We start from the raw sequence: 14969 nt of genomic DNA, 5'->3' as shown, positions 1-14969 counted from the left end.
GACCAACCTTGGTATCTGTGGTCATTCATCATCCCCTGTAATGACAGTCACAGAGCAAAGACTCAAAGAGAGAGCAAGACTCGAGGTCTTCAAAGAGGGTCACATGAAAGTCACTGTGACAGAGGCACGCTCACATCATCACTGCCCACTAGTGTCATCTCACCCGCCTTCAGCCCCTCCTTAAGGTACCTCCAACCCTGTAGCAGGAGTTGTTGCAGAGCCAAGCTCCCCTGCCAACACCCACTGCCATCACCACCCAAGGGAACGAGCAGGCTCAGGCTCAGGAAGTCCCCTCCCCACAGCTTCTGATCCCAAGCCCTGTGGAGACCTTCCAGACCAGTCAAAACTTACTGGTATGCTCTTTGATGGGGACACCCGGCCCCTCGAGATTGGGTGTCTGCACAAAAACAGTGACACCGTACTCAGCGTCTGGTGAAAGGCCAGTGAAGCAGTGGCTGGTTTCTGATCCCCGCACTGTGATTTCCTGTCCTCTTGTTCCTGATCATGACAACAAAGGGAAATGCAACTGTTAGCATCTGTTATATCTAAAGGCATTTTATATGTAAAATGAAATCTTCACTGAGAGTCCAACTGTTCCCACCGTGTGCTCCAGTTCTGTTTTTGGTTTGTTTTGTTCTTCTCCTTTTTGAAACATACATACCATCTGCAGGGCTCAGCTTTAGCCTGTAGGAGGTAGCTGCTCGGTGAGGTGACCATTTGACACAGAATGTATCCCATTCAACCTGGTAAGTTTTCAGATCTGTGACATTTAAATACACTACAAAAGAAAGAAAGAAATAGATTCACTTTCTAAAGAAAAGCAAGAAGGCATACTTCTAATCATCACATAATTTTCAAACTTCTACTGCAGCTAAAAAAATAAAATGCTTAAAATCTCATGTTTCAGTAAGAAATATATCAAATATGCATGACAGTGTAGCAGAGCCAAAACAGACCTTCCTTCCCATCATTAATTTTTAAGGAAAGAGAATTCCATATAATCCCTGAAAGCTATGAATGTCAAAGACATCTCATGACAAATAGTAAATTTTTCTGAAAGGCTAAGTGCTTATTTATCAAGGCACTTGATGACAACAAAGTTGCCAGGCTTGGTGGTGCATGCCTGTAATGCCAGAATTTGGGAGGCTGAGGCAGGAGGAATGCCATGAGTTCAAGGTCAGCCTGGGCGATATAGTAAGTTCAAGGCCAAAAATCTGAACTACATGGTGAGACCTTATCTCAAAAAAAAAAAAATCTATCATGGGCCTAATCAGTGTTTCAAAGATTCAATCAAATTACATCAATGAAAGCAGATAATATATGCCTTAACACCGAATGCCAAGAAAACTACCTCATCATAGAGCTCCATATAGATCTTTCATGAACAAAATGACAAATTCTGTAAGTTTTGCCTTTTACAATTCAAACTACAATATTCTATGTCAAACAATTTCCTCATGACACATTTTCATATATTCAATTACTTATGGAATTAGACATTTTGTTAAACTGGACATGAAATGACCTACCTACATAATGCTAAAAAATAGGCATACATTAAAACAATAAAAACACACTGGCCTGGTAATTTTTCCTACATTCTTTCTTCCATCCACATAGAGACGCATGACTCACATGTAGTCCCTTGATCTGTGAGGGGAACGCTGAGTCCAGAATCATACTGAGCATAGACGTTCACATCATAGGTAGTGCTGGGATTGAGATTGTGTAACGTGTAGGATGTCACCTCCCCAACAAAGGCTTCCATGGGTTCATTGGAACCTTTAGTAATGATCACAAAAATACACAGAGATATGTAATCACTGGTCTCAAATTTTACTCAGAATTAAAGATCTTAACACCCAATGGAATGAAGAGCATCATTAAGTCCTGTAGCCTTCATACACTTCACTGTAGTACACACCACATAATGTGGGGAATATCTAAGGCAAGACTGAGCTCTTCACTCCCCTAGCCTCACAGTGTAGCACAGGACCTAGAATTCAGCAGGTGTACTATCCATGTTCCTTTGGTAAATAACATTCTCATGACTCTTTCCTGAGCCCTATTTTGCCAGCATAGTGCTCTCCATACAGTAGGTGCTCAATTAACATTTTTTAAATTTGTTGTGGAGATTACTTAAACATTTCTGTCTTGAATCTCAATTTACATATTTTGGTTACTGAACGCCCTTGGATGTCAATTTCCATTTTCTCATTAAGTTCTCTGTTTATTTCTTACACAGGTTGACATTTTTTTCTCTTGCTTTCTCTCTTTCATTTGTTTCTAGTCCACAGTCTTCCTGCATACAAGAAGATACCCTAGGAAATTTGGTACGAAGAGTATATTTCTTCCAATTATGGTGAGCATACAAGCAGAACATAGAAATAAAGATAACAAATAGTTCAATGAAGATATTGGTTTAGGTAAAAATGTCAGTGAGGAGTTGAAAGTGAGCTTATCCTGAGTAAACTAAGATGCATAAAGTCTATGCCCAAATGGAGTAACACTTGGACATGATGGGAAAGGTATGGAAGTTTGTATTTTAAAAATACATATTGTTTCATAGTCATAAATGTAGTATGTCTACACACAAGCAGTTTAAATGTGTATAATTTTATGGGCCAGGTCAAACTCTTTAATCATGGAGTTTAGTAAGAGTCTCAACTACATCCTTGTAACAGCCGAACTTTATATCACTGACTTAAAACATTGATTCCAGAAACATTACTCTCTCAGTGTTAAAAAACTTGGTGTGATAAGTGAACCAACAGGAGAATCCAGTAGTAGGGGATGCAACAGAAAATACCCTCACATGCACATAATTTTCCAATACAGTTCTGCTATGACAAAAATGCATCCTTACCTGCTGGCTTATACACAATTTTATATCCAAGAACTGGAGAGGGAGATGGGTCCCATGATACCCTGAACCTCGTGTACCACTCATCGGAGATGTGTATGTTCTGCGGAGGAAGCAGTCCCACTGGAAACAAACATGGCACCTGTCATTCACTCTCCTCAGCACATAAACAACACAGAAATGCATGGGCATTATTGGAGCAGTCCTATGAGAGCAGCTTTCTGTACACTATCCTGTAATTGCCTCATCCCCAAAACAAGTCAAAGCCATTGAAGTGATTAACAAAAGCTTCTAGTTTTCAAACTCAAACTGCAGGTCAAATGGATTCAAGAACTGATGATTTTCTGAAAACCTCCTAAGCAGGAGACAAGATTGAGCTGGCACATGACTGGGTTCAGGAATACGGAAAATAGAAGAGACTGCAGATCTGTTTTAAAATGCTGTAGATTACTCTCTTGGAAGTTAGAGACTGGTGCCCAGAGAACCTCAGTATGTAAATAAGAATTCACCCAAAGCACACAGCCAACTAATGACCAAGGCGATGTTCTTTCACCGCCCCTCCCTCGCTTCCACCAACACAACCCAGCAGGTAAACTTCACCCTGAAGAGGTCCTGCCCCAAATCTACCAGTTGCAAAGTCTAGGCTGTTTAGCTGGTGTGTTAAGTAGTCACTCAGTTTCCAAAATAATTAATTCAACTTGAAAAACTTGTTTTCATAAGAGAAACTAGATATGATTTGGCCCTTCCTGGATATAGCTCATAATATTCTTCCTTTTTTTAACGTTTTGATAAGCACAAAATTATAAAATATGCCATTTTCCCCCAGAAAAGTACTAAAATATATTTTAAATGTAAGAGAAAGTGAAAAAGGGGAAGTTGTTAAATTAATATCTTTCCTGAGTCCCTAGACTATTTCCACTGACCCAGCCCTGTTGGCAACAGTAAGTATGCAGATATTCCTGACCTCCATAGACTGGGCTGAACCTAGTCTAGTCTTGCTTTTCCCTTAAGAGCTTTCAAATGTTATCTTTCCCAAATGCAGTAATGTTTTCCAGGACATTCAAGCACAAAAAGATTTTGGACAAATGAATGAAGAAGGAAACCTAAAATCATGCAACCTAAGTAGATTTTTGCTGAATGAAGTAGAAAATTGGAATGCCAATATTTACCAGACACAGACCTAGAGCCAAGCCTGCCTTTCTGCCACCAGTGACTCAGCCCTGGCTGCACACTAGACCCTCACAGGCCAAGGGCATGCCTCAGGCCAGTAACAGCAGCATCCCTCCAAGTGGGTCCTAGCTCTTGTATTTTCCAAAGCTCCTCAGGTGACTCCAGGGCGCAACCAATTTGTAAAATCTTTAAACCATAAGAAATTGCCATTGGTATAAATTAGAAAAGGGACCTGAACATTGATAATTCTTTACAAACTATTTGGTGAAATAATCTTTCAAAATACAGCTAAATTTTTAGAAAGAAGATGAATGCTCATTATTTTGCAATTTTTTATGACTTAAGATCCAATCACACCAGAGTATTTTTTAGCTGATACATTTAGCCTCTAAAACCTTCAGTGATACCACAAAAAAGATAACTATTTAAACAAGATGCAATAGTTTTCCAAAAAACAAACAGAATTACAGTATATCAAATAAAGAAAAATATGCAAATTTGTGTCTCCTTTTTCTTCTGTTAGGGGACCTTTAAAAATAAATTGTGCTCTCATGCCATCACTTTTACAAAACTCAATGTCTAACACAAATCTTAGTGCAATATTAACGTAGTATTTGAGATGCAGTGGTAAAGACAAAATTTAAATATTTTTAAAAGTATAAGAAGCAACATTAAGATCTTGACAACATCAAAGTAAAAATAAAGTAAAAACAGACACTGACCAGTTCTCCCATTTCCTACTAGGTGACCGCCATCTCCGTCTTCATAAACAGCAATAACAGTAATTTTATATGGAGTATCAGGTTGCAAGGACTGCAGTATGATATTGTTTCTTCTGCCTGGCACTGTTGTCTGTAGATGAAGATCAATCACACAGTTATTGCCAGCTACAGGACTTCCCAATCAAAAGCTAGCATTGTTTTATGTTTTCCCATAAATGGTAATGGTTTCTTTATATTTTCTTTTTGTTTCGTAACACTCCTGAAAGACATCACCTATATTGCTTCTGTGTAGCATGGAAAAATGGTTTTTAAGTTTGATGGATCTGGGCTCAACTCCCAGATCAACCATTTAACAGCCTTTGGACAGCATCTCAAAGAAAATGTGAGGATTGAAGGCGACGAATACAGTACCTCAGAGCACATCGCTGAGTACTGCGCTCTCAGGCTGTTCGTGTCCATCACCTCTCAGCACTGCAGTTATGTTTCCAGGTAGTCCTTCAGCCAGGACACGCCAAGGATCCACTATGGACCTGGCAGGATCCACTAATGAGCAACAATGGACTCAGCCTATGCCCTCAAGAGAATCAGTTTAGCTGACACCAATGAGGTGGAAAAGAGGAAGTGAAAGAAACATGCCATGTCCTCTTCAAAGAGGAAATGAGCCAGTCAACTCAAGGTGTCTCTCCTAACAACGTGGATCATCAGTGATTCCTGGCCTGGGAGCCCTATATCTAAAAGCAGTCAATCAGTAGAAGAAATTATATTTTTAATGTTTTTAGAAAATAAAAAAAAAGTTTGTACATTTGTCTGTGGTAAGGCTGAACAAAAACTAAACATGAACCTTCCTACTTGGGCAAACTAATTGTGGTAAAACTGTTTCTCGATTTTTTTTTTTTTTTTTTTTTTTTTTTTGGTACTGGAGATTGAACTCGGGTCCTTGCTCTTGCGCAGCAGGTGGTGAAACCACTGAGCTAAATCCATGGCCCTATTTCTCAATTTTTAATCAGAAACTCTAAATGGTACTTCGTTCTTAGTAATAAAACAGGAAGGCTTCAATTAAAGCTTACTATACCAAGTTCAAGCAGATGAAAGACTTTATCCTATGGAATTCATGGAAAAAAAAGGATCTAAGAGGATGTGTGTACTAAAAAGGTTACAAACCACAGACACAACTCCTTTTCAATCAGCATGATGGGTAATTTTCTGAGGCTATCACAGCAATTCATCACTAAGCCTCAATAAAGTGGTTTTCCATCCATAACAAACATATATGTATAGGGAGGGCTATAAGGAAGCTATAAAAACTTGAACCTGGATTCAGAGGGACAAAGTATGACACTCAAAAAGTTTGAGGGGGCTGGCAGGGGACAGACCTTGGAGGTAGAGCACTTGCCTCTTATGCCCAAGGCCTGAGTTCCAAGGGAGTCAGTTCAGTTCCAACACTGAAAACACACACACACACACACACACACACACACACACACACACACACTTTGGAGCTAAGAGGAGAAAATATACATTCCAAAATAAAACTGCACCATAAAATGTTAAGTTTGGAGGAAAGATAGATTACTTACTTAGCCCTGGATTATTGAAGAGACAATTTGTAGAGAAATTAGATTTGAAGAAAGGATAAGATTTGGATAATCACATCATCTGACCATTAACTTACGTATTCCAAAATAATGGGTATCATATTTCATTAGATGTTCCTATGATATAAAGAAGTGGCTAGAAATATGTGTATGATCATGAGATGAGGCAGTTTTACAATCTTCTTTTAGAACAGAAATGAATCTAAATCATTGCTTCCCTGTGATGGGGTGGTCCCCTATGATGTCAGAGAAAGCCATGAATCTGTCACACAAATGTCAACACTTCCTCTCCAATCGTGGCACATTTTTACCAGAAAAGTTTAACTCTACCCTGCAAGCAGCTAAGATTATAAGCATGCCAGTGAGTGATACACTTACATATTCATCAATTGGATCCCCAACAGTGCTAGAAAAAATGATTCTGTACTGCTGAACTGGCCCGTCAGCATGATCCCAGGTTACAGAGAGGGTATTGGTTGTCTCATCAAAGACTCTAATATTTCTTGGTCCACTGCGTGGTCCTAAATAAATACAATAGAGTTTGTTGCCCACCTCATAGCATTACACAGGTCAGATGTGTGCAATTAGATGTTTAATCATTTCTGATGAAATACACATCTTCTATGGTTCTAACCACTCATTAGTTCAATTCCTTAAATACAGGATGACCAAAAATTACATATTTTTTCAATAATTTTTATAACAGGGAATATAAAAATGACAATTTTATCAAATTTATTCAATATAAGAATGGACTGGTTTCTGGGCCTGGTGGCGCATGACTGTAATCCCAGCATTCAGGAGGCTGAGGTAGGAGGATCACCATGAATTTGAGACCAGCCTGGGCCACATAGTGAGTTAAAGGCCAGCCTGAACTACATATTGAGACCCTGTCTCAAAAAAAAGAATCGACTCGTTGAAATGACACCTGCCTGACACTCGGGATAGTCAATAGGTAAACAAATCCGCTGCCTGAGTAATATTTAGGATAAACTGTTAAGTGGTTAATGTGAAGCCAGAAATGTAAAAAGTACTACATTTCAGAGCTCCAGTGACCTGATGAACTCTCAGTGACACAGAGCTTGGTTTGAACCTAAATATACAGACTGGGAAAGAAAGAGATTTTTTAACCCTCTGTAACCACATCAGCTAAATGAAACAAAAACCGAGCTCCCACACTTCCGAAGTGCCTACTTGGTGAGGAGAAGGGAAGAAACCTCTCGTAAACTTAGGTCCCAGATGAAAAACAACTAAGTAAAGTTCATTCAGCCCAAGGACAGTTGCGGGCCACAGCGTTAGCCCAGAGTGTGGGTGTGGGTGTGGGAAGGGGAAAAGCTCACAACCTCCCTCCCACCACCACTCGCACCTCACCCACAGGGGACGCCCAGCCTGTCTAATGGGGAATAGGGTGGGGCTGCCTCACGTGTTCGGCCCTGGCTGGGGCTGGGCAGCCCCTCTCCATCTGAGTAGATAGCCACGATGTTCACGGAGTAGACCATGTCTGGGATCAGCCGCTCCAGCTGCACCTGGCGGATGTTTCCTGGCACCACAATCTGTGGAGTGAGAAAATGCCACGTTCTGCCTGACAGTAACCCAAACATTTACTCCACGTCCAGGTAGTCAGCACAGTATTTCTAATAAAAGGCTGGCCCCAGACACATCAGAAGCTGAGTGTGTGTCCCCATAAGGCCTGCCTGAACCACACCATTAGTTAAAATTTATCCTCAAAAATTCCCTTTTTAAAACTGTTAGTTTATCGTTGAGCTTTCAATGCTCCAACTATCTTCCATTTATGTTTATTATCAAGATCTGCAAATACAACATCTAGAGCTCGTGTTATTTATCCAAAGAATATCCTGAATGTTAGGCACACAAGAAGGAAGTAATCACAATGGCAGGAGGGAAATTTTGCAGGAACAAACAAAGCAATCCCATGGGCTAGGTAAGAATAAATTGCCTGAATGTGTTCTACCACACAAGGACATGAAAATCAATATATTTAAAGGATATATACATTGTGTATCATTTGGTTATCTTTGTTCATTACCATTGTTAATTTTTGCAAAGACCTGTAAGTTAATCTATAAATTTATTTTCTCATAGGTATTCTATGCTACTGTTATTCATATTAGTGATGTCTGAGTTCTAAATTATTAATCTCTTACAAAACTGAATTGTAGCCAGGCATGGTGGTGCATGCCTGTAATTCCAGCATTCAGGAGCCTGAGGCAGGAGGCTCACCATGAGTTCTAGGCCAGCCTGGGCTACATAGCTAGTTCTAGGCCAGCCTGGGCTACACAGTGAGTTCGAAGCCAGCCTGAACTACATAGAGACTCTGTCTCAAAAAAAAACAAAAACAAAAGAAAACTGAATTGTATTATGAAGTGAAGATAGATTGCAATTTACAAGAGCCAGTAAAGGCAAATTTTCATATATTTCCATAATAAACACATTTGTACTTTGCAAGAAAGCCCTATATTGACAAAGCCTAGCAATGATCTGCATCCATGGCAAGTTTTTAATCTCATTTAGCTAATTTGAATTCTCCATCATTCTTTTTTGCTAAGGAAATCTATAATGCACTGGCCTTAACTCAGCATAAATAATTACTTAAGTGTGACATACAGGTGTGTCTGTGGCTATATTCTTACAGGCCAAAAAACGGAACACAAACGTGATTACATTCCTCAAAAGACAGCAATAGCAGGCTTACTGTCCCAGCCAGCCTGTGCAGCAGACACCACAACAGACGCTAAGCCAAGAATCTACGACGACAAAATGACTTACAGACTCCGAGGGCCTTGTGCCATCTGCAGGTGAATACACGATGCGGTACTGCAGCACAGGCCCGGGCGCAGGGTCCCAGCGCACGTCGAGGCTGTTGGGCGTGGGGTTGTACACTTCGATGTTTCTTGCCAGACCCCTCACCACTGAGGAAGTGAAAGTCAATGCCTATTTCTTAAGTTTGTTTATGCATGTCAAGCTTTCGTCACTTCTCCACAACTTATACTCTGTAATAGCATAAGATACCATCTCTTTCAAGCCTCTAATTATCCACACACAAAAGCATATTAAAACTCTCCAAATCTAAATTCAGTCAATTCATCAACTATGGCCTGTGTCTACACAGAAGCAATGCTGTTTTCAATAACAAGAAGCCACCATGACAAGCAGAATTGGACTGGCACAAAGGGACATAGGACATGGGAAAGAAATAGGAAGAAGGGTTTCCATTTCCAACCTAGGTAATGGAGAGAGAAGAGTTTTATGGTTTGCCTTCTAAGGTAAATCTGACAAAAGCTATGAGGTCCAATTAATTCAGCTGATTCAGCCATGCATCCCTTCATTCATTCTAGCTTCATTCAACAAATAGCTACTCAGTGCCTTCTGTGACTAAGAAAAAGTCAAAAATGAAGAAAGGTAAGAAATATCCAATTCCCAGTTAACCGACTCAATAGGGACTTAGAAAAACCTGCAAAGGAAATTCACATACTAACCCCAAACTCTAGTTTAGCCAGTAACATCATCTGTCTAGGCCAACAGCATTAATCTTTTCCCAAAAGAAGCCATCTATGCCTGCTGCCTCTCAGCCATCAGCAAATGTGTCTTTAGAGCCAAAGGAATATTTGTAAGTATGCACCCAAGCCTTCAAGCAATAGTAAAAATATAGTAAAACCATCAAAATTGATTTTTTAATTTTGGTACCAGGGATCGAACTCGGGACCTTGTGCTTGCGAGGCAGGGGGCAGAACCACTAAGCTAAATCCCCAGCCCTCAAAATTGATTTTTTTAAATGTTAGTTGCAAACAAAAGCACAGATTTCTACCCTCAAAAGCTCTTCATTAACAAGCAAGAGCAGTGTGCAGTGCAGTGCTATGATGGATAGATTGCAGCAGCTTTCACTATGAAGGCCAAACCCAAAACAGGGCTTGACACAGATGTACAGGGCACAACGCAATGCTCCATGGATTCTTGTCAGTGAAAGAGAATAATGGAAGTAGCATATTGATGAGCAGATACACATTTACAAATACTGAAATTATCATTTCAAAAGAATATTACTGGATTTCAAAAGAATATCACTATAGAATATCACTATATATATCATATATTAAGACATTAACATTTGGTGGTGTTTGGGAGATGAACTACGGATAATGTTTATTTTTTTTAATTTTCTCAATTTTCTTTAGTGGGCCTATAAGGCCTTTAAAATGGAAAGCAAAATGTATGATGAAATGTCAGTTTTTCTACTTTTTGCTTACATGTCCTTCCAGTATCTGATGTGCGGCCCCCATCACCTTCAGGATAAACAGGCACAACAGTAACGGTGTACAGGGTATCTGGCTGTAGATTCCTAAGAATGGCATAATTGGTATTTCCAGGGATCGGCACCTAAAATTTTTAATAAACATAAAGCATTTGATTTGCACAACTTGAACTGTGAACTGCTATGAAGACTTCTGAAGAACTTATGAAGACCTCCCTAACTTCCTGAAAGAATCGCCTCTTCCCTATGCCCAATTCCACCATCTCCCCACTTCCCAAACTCTAAAGCAATGACTCCATCCCCTCTCAAATCCTGTGACCAGAATATGCATGCCGTCAGCTCTAAAGAGAGTTAGTTAACTCCTTCACTTCTACTTTTAAGCCACTCAGATGCACTTGAACCGAACTAGCACTTTTTACTACTGGAGAAATAATTACCAGTTCCTCTGCACCGCCCACTGCTGGTGCATAGAAGAGCTTGTACTTGCGGGGGTTTCCCTCTGCGTGGTCCCAGCGAACACTCAAGGCGCTGGTGGAGGGGTCATACACTCGCAAGTTCCTCACAGCAGTCAGAGGTTCTGAAAAATACAGAAGTCACATCACAGTCTGGCCCTAGAATTCAGGCACACCAGAAACCCATATTAAGTGACGTCTCTCAGGCACCATGGAACCCAGCAAACACCCCATACATATTTGGTCAAGTCGTGAATAAAAAAGTCTGTGTTGGTTTGGTGCTTATGTCTCATTTATCCACAAGACATGTAGCCCCAGCACACACTTTTTAATCCTACAAAGTACCTCTTTCTTCACAAATAGAAGCAGGTAATTTCAAGCAAGGATGTTAAAACAATGAACATCATTTGTGAAATGATTAGTAAAACTCTGGGTTTTAAAAAATTAGTAAGACTTTGGATCAGCCCAGTGTTTCTGGACAAAGACATGATGATTTCATGACAACAGCAGGTTTCACTTACTGGTCTTGCCTCTTCCTGTCATCCGCCCTCCTTCCCCATCTGGGTACAGAGAAGACACTGTGAACGTGTACGGAGTGTCAGGCTTCAGTTTCTGCACCACCATGCTGTTCTGTCGTCCTCCTACTGTGACCTTGATAAAATAGGTCTTGGTAAGCATTAGCCTTATTACTGCCACTTCACTAATCTGCTAGAAAAAGTTCTTCGTACCAAGGAGCTCTTTGTACTTAAGACTGTGGCCAAGTCCTGGAATCATGCACCACGGAGAAGGATTAAAACATATCTCATGGAATAATTTTAAATGTAAAGTATGCACTGGAACCATAAAAATGATCCCAAGCTTTAAACTGATGACCTCAAAAAGATCTTTCAACTTGCTAGCTGCCAGCGCTGCAAATTTTCATCCAAAACACATTTCACAGAACTCTTCCCTCCAAAAAAAAGCATTTATCATAAGTGAGCTACAAAGGGACTCTAAGATACCAAAGAACTGTGTAATTTTGGAGGCTCCACACCATTCAGTATTATTCTTACTTTTTTACAGATGTTTTTTATTTGCTTTAGAAACACATTAAAATAATTCAGCAAAGATCTAAAGCTCTTGGTGTTTCCCCCGAACACTGCCACTCTAGCTGTGTAAATGACGTAACTGGACACTTTGCCAAGCCACACTCAGACAGGGGTCCCCAAGGTTCTCCATGACACTAGCCTCATGGTATGAAGCTTTTCAATTTCCTCCAATTATGGAGTTTGAAGTTTCTTATTCATTGCTTAAGGCCATCTAGATATCTTGTTGAAAGAAAATTTGTACGATTTGTTAACAGTCTACCAAATTCAGATGTTTATGCCTAATTAAAATCATATGAAAATGGCAGGCTGCCCACATGAGCACACACGGAGATGGCTGGATGTGCCAGGGTAGACCAGATGTCTCCAACTTAGCACCCATCCACCCTGCAATCTTGGTTCCAGAGGGAACTTCGGTGAATCACTATAGCGATCCTCAACATTTGAACCACAATGTCTAATTTCAAAAAATTTAATGTTTGAGGTGAAAGAAGAAAATATCAATATCAGGACAAGCTGCTTTTATAAATTTTTCATACACAACAAATCTGAAAGCATAAAAAGAAAACTAGTCTTATGATTAAGTAGAGGGATGCCTTCAACTTCTCCCATTCAATTCTCCAAAATATTTCCAGCATTCATGATTCACTACTTTGATTATTTCATGAACCAACATTAAAATGGGTGGGGAGGGTTTTGATCCAGCTAAGCCTATTCACCAGGTAGGAGCAAAGACTGTTGAAACACTGTCAGCCTCAACATCTGCTAGCACCTGGACGCTGGTAAGAGGTATGAGACATTTGGCTGAGCTCAGCACATTTGATGATTTAGTACTCCCCCCTCCAAAAACCACCAACACTCTGGATCTCACCAAAAGTGATGTCTGAAGTAAAGCAGAAAGTATAACCCTATCTGTGTAAAAATCATGGTACTTCCAGACCTAGGATACTGTGCATTTCTAGTCATGCATTTCACAAAAGGCAAAGCTGGAGAAAGTTTGAAAACAGAGAGCTAAAGTAAGCAAGGTAAATGGACAAAGAGGTTATTAAATAAATGAGTATCAGAAGATACAGAAAATGACAGCTGAGTTTACAGTCTTATCATCTTTCTTGGGTATCTCCATTTAGATAATATAAAAATGATAAATATTTTGAATTAGGTGAAAGGACTTCCATATTATTTTCTAATATTTTGAATTAGGTGAAATGCCATGTTCAGGACAGACTCTATGACATGCAAAACCAAACGGGTTAAGATACAGAAAAGAAAATAAACTTTCTAGGTAAGCTTAGCAAACTTTCAGGGCTTGACTAAGAGAGGTGGATTAAAGATGTACATGGACTCAAAAACTATCTAGACATCTTCATGCCTAATGCAGCACTACATGTATGTAAGGGAACTGTGAATGTACTGAGGTGCATGCCTAATGCTTTGAAGCAGCTATGAAGAGAACAATCATCCCGCATGAGAATACCAGCTGGGTCTCCAGGCCCGCATCAAACATGGGTGCCTGCTGAAGTTGGATGAAGCCATTCAATAAAGGAAATTGTAGAACCCTGATAAAATTATGTGTAAACATTGAAGCTGAAAAGAATTTGAAGATGAATGGGTAGAACTTGTCCAAGTTACAGTGTTTACAAAACAAATTACCGTTTGTTCACTGCCTTCTCCTGTTGAAGGCTGATAAGTGATTCTGTATTTCTGCACACGACCACTAGCAGGATCCCACTTCACAGTCAGGCTGTTAGATGTTGCATTGTATACCTGAAGGTTCCGTGGGCCACTTTTTGGAGCTGAAATAGGATTGTTGAAAACACAGTAAGCACACAGAGCAACCCCCACTCCTCCCACCACTCAAAATATGTACAGTTCCCAAGGCAAAAAAGAATGGTGTGCATTAGTTTAGAATTAAGTTTGAGCCCATAATAAAGATGATTACTTAAATGACTACTTCGTACTCCAACTGAATGCTGGAGTCACCCAAACCTGGGTGACTGTTAAAGCACTAACGTGTGTTAACGCACTAACCCCCAGTATGATGGAATTTGTAAATGGGCCCTTGAAGGTCAGTGAAGTCAGGAGAGTGGAGCCCTTATAATGGAATTGGCCCTTCTGAGAGAAGATACGGGAGAGCTCCATTTCTCTCCCTTTGCCTTGTGACAACTCAGCCAGAAGACAGCTGTCTACAGGCCAGGAGGACAGTCCTCAACAGGAACAGAATTGTTTAGGAATTAGACTTTCCAGTCTCTGGAATTATGAGAAGATAAATTTTTGTTGTTTAGGTCATCCAACCTGAAATTTTATCATGGCAGCTGAACTGACTGATTAATATACTCCTCAAAAAGTAGTAGCAAATCAAGGTTTTTTCCAAAAAAGCTTATTTAAAGGAGGTGCCAATCAATAATGTAAAGTTAAAAGATGTATTTTAGGGTACTATTCATTCATTTATTTGTTCATTCAAACAACTGAGCAAATTAAACTCTTACCTTGTGTTGTTAAGGGTATCAAACGCACTAAAAGAAAATAGAATTTGAGGAAACATTACTAATGCAGCTGTAGCTCTATTTTTTTTTCAATTAACTTTACAATAGCTGAACACCCACGTGTGCGCTCACTGCCCACCAGGTCCTCGCTCTCCGACTCATCAGGGTAGATGGCAGTCACAGAAACCTCATAGAGAGTGTTGGGGTTCAGGTTATCAAACACCATGGTGTTTTCATCTCCATTTAGCATGACCTTAGGGAGAGAGGACAGAAACATACCCGCACAAAATTAAGTCTCCATCAGTATCAGACACGCTCCATAGCATTTT

General features: G+C 40.0%; 1 protein-coding gene across 3 annotated transcripts in view; it reads right to left on the bottom strand.

Moving 5' to 3' along the window:
- Col12a1 (collagen type XII alpha 1 chain) overlaps positions 1 to 14969 on the bottom strand; it is a 114933-nt gene that overhangs the window by 36017 nt on the left and 63947 nt on the right. For all 3 annotated transcript variants that reach the window (XM_013065254.3, XM_013065253.3, XM_087207762.1), the window contains 14 exons: positions 14761 to 14893; positions 14644 to 14670; positions 13808 to 13950; positions 11594 to 11723; positions 11058 to 11197; positions 10616 to 10745; positions 9138 to 9280; positions 7774 to 7903; positions 6729 to 6871; positions 4756 to 4885; positions 2867 to 2986; positions 1636 to 1782; positions 662 to 778; positions 352 to 498 (listed from right to left, as the gene is read on the bottom strand). In XM_013065254.3, the coding sequence (XP_012920708.1) occupies positions 352 to 498; positions 662 to 778; positions 1636 to 1782; positions 2867 to 2986; positions 4756 to 4885; positions 6729 to 6871; positions 7774 to 7903; positions 9138 to 9280; positions 10616 to 10745; positions 11058 to 11197; positions 11594 to 11723; positions 13808 to 13950; positions 14644 to 14670; positions 14761 to 14893 (1780 nt within the window). The remainder of the gene's footprint in view (positions 1 to 351; positions 499 to 661; positions 779 to 1635; positions 1783 to 2866; positions 2987 to 4755; positions 4886 to 6728; positions 6872 to 7773; positions 7904 to 9137; positions 9281 to 10615; positions 10746 to 11057; positions 11198 to 11593; positions 11724 to 13807; positions 13951 to 14643; positions 14671 to 14760; positions 14894 to 14969) is intronic.

This window comes from Heterocephalus glaber, unplaced genomic scaffold (assembly GCF_053883595.1).
Source record: "Heterocephalus glaber isolate CG9 unplaced genomic scaffold, H.glaber_assembly_v1.0 deba00000818, whole genome shotgun sequence".
Taxonomy (NCBI): domain Eukaryota; kingdom Metazoa; phylum Chordata; class Mammalia; order Rodentia; family Bathyergidae; genus Heterocephalus; species Heterocephalus glaber.
The sequence above is the reverse complement of the archived record's forward strand: the minus strand, read 5'-3'. Positions and strand labels throughout refer to the sequence as shown.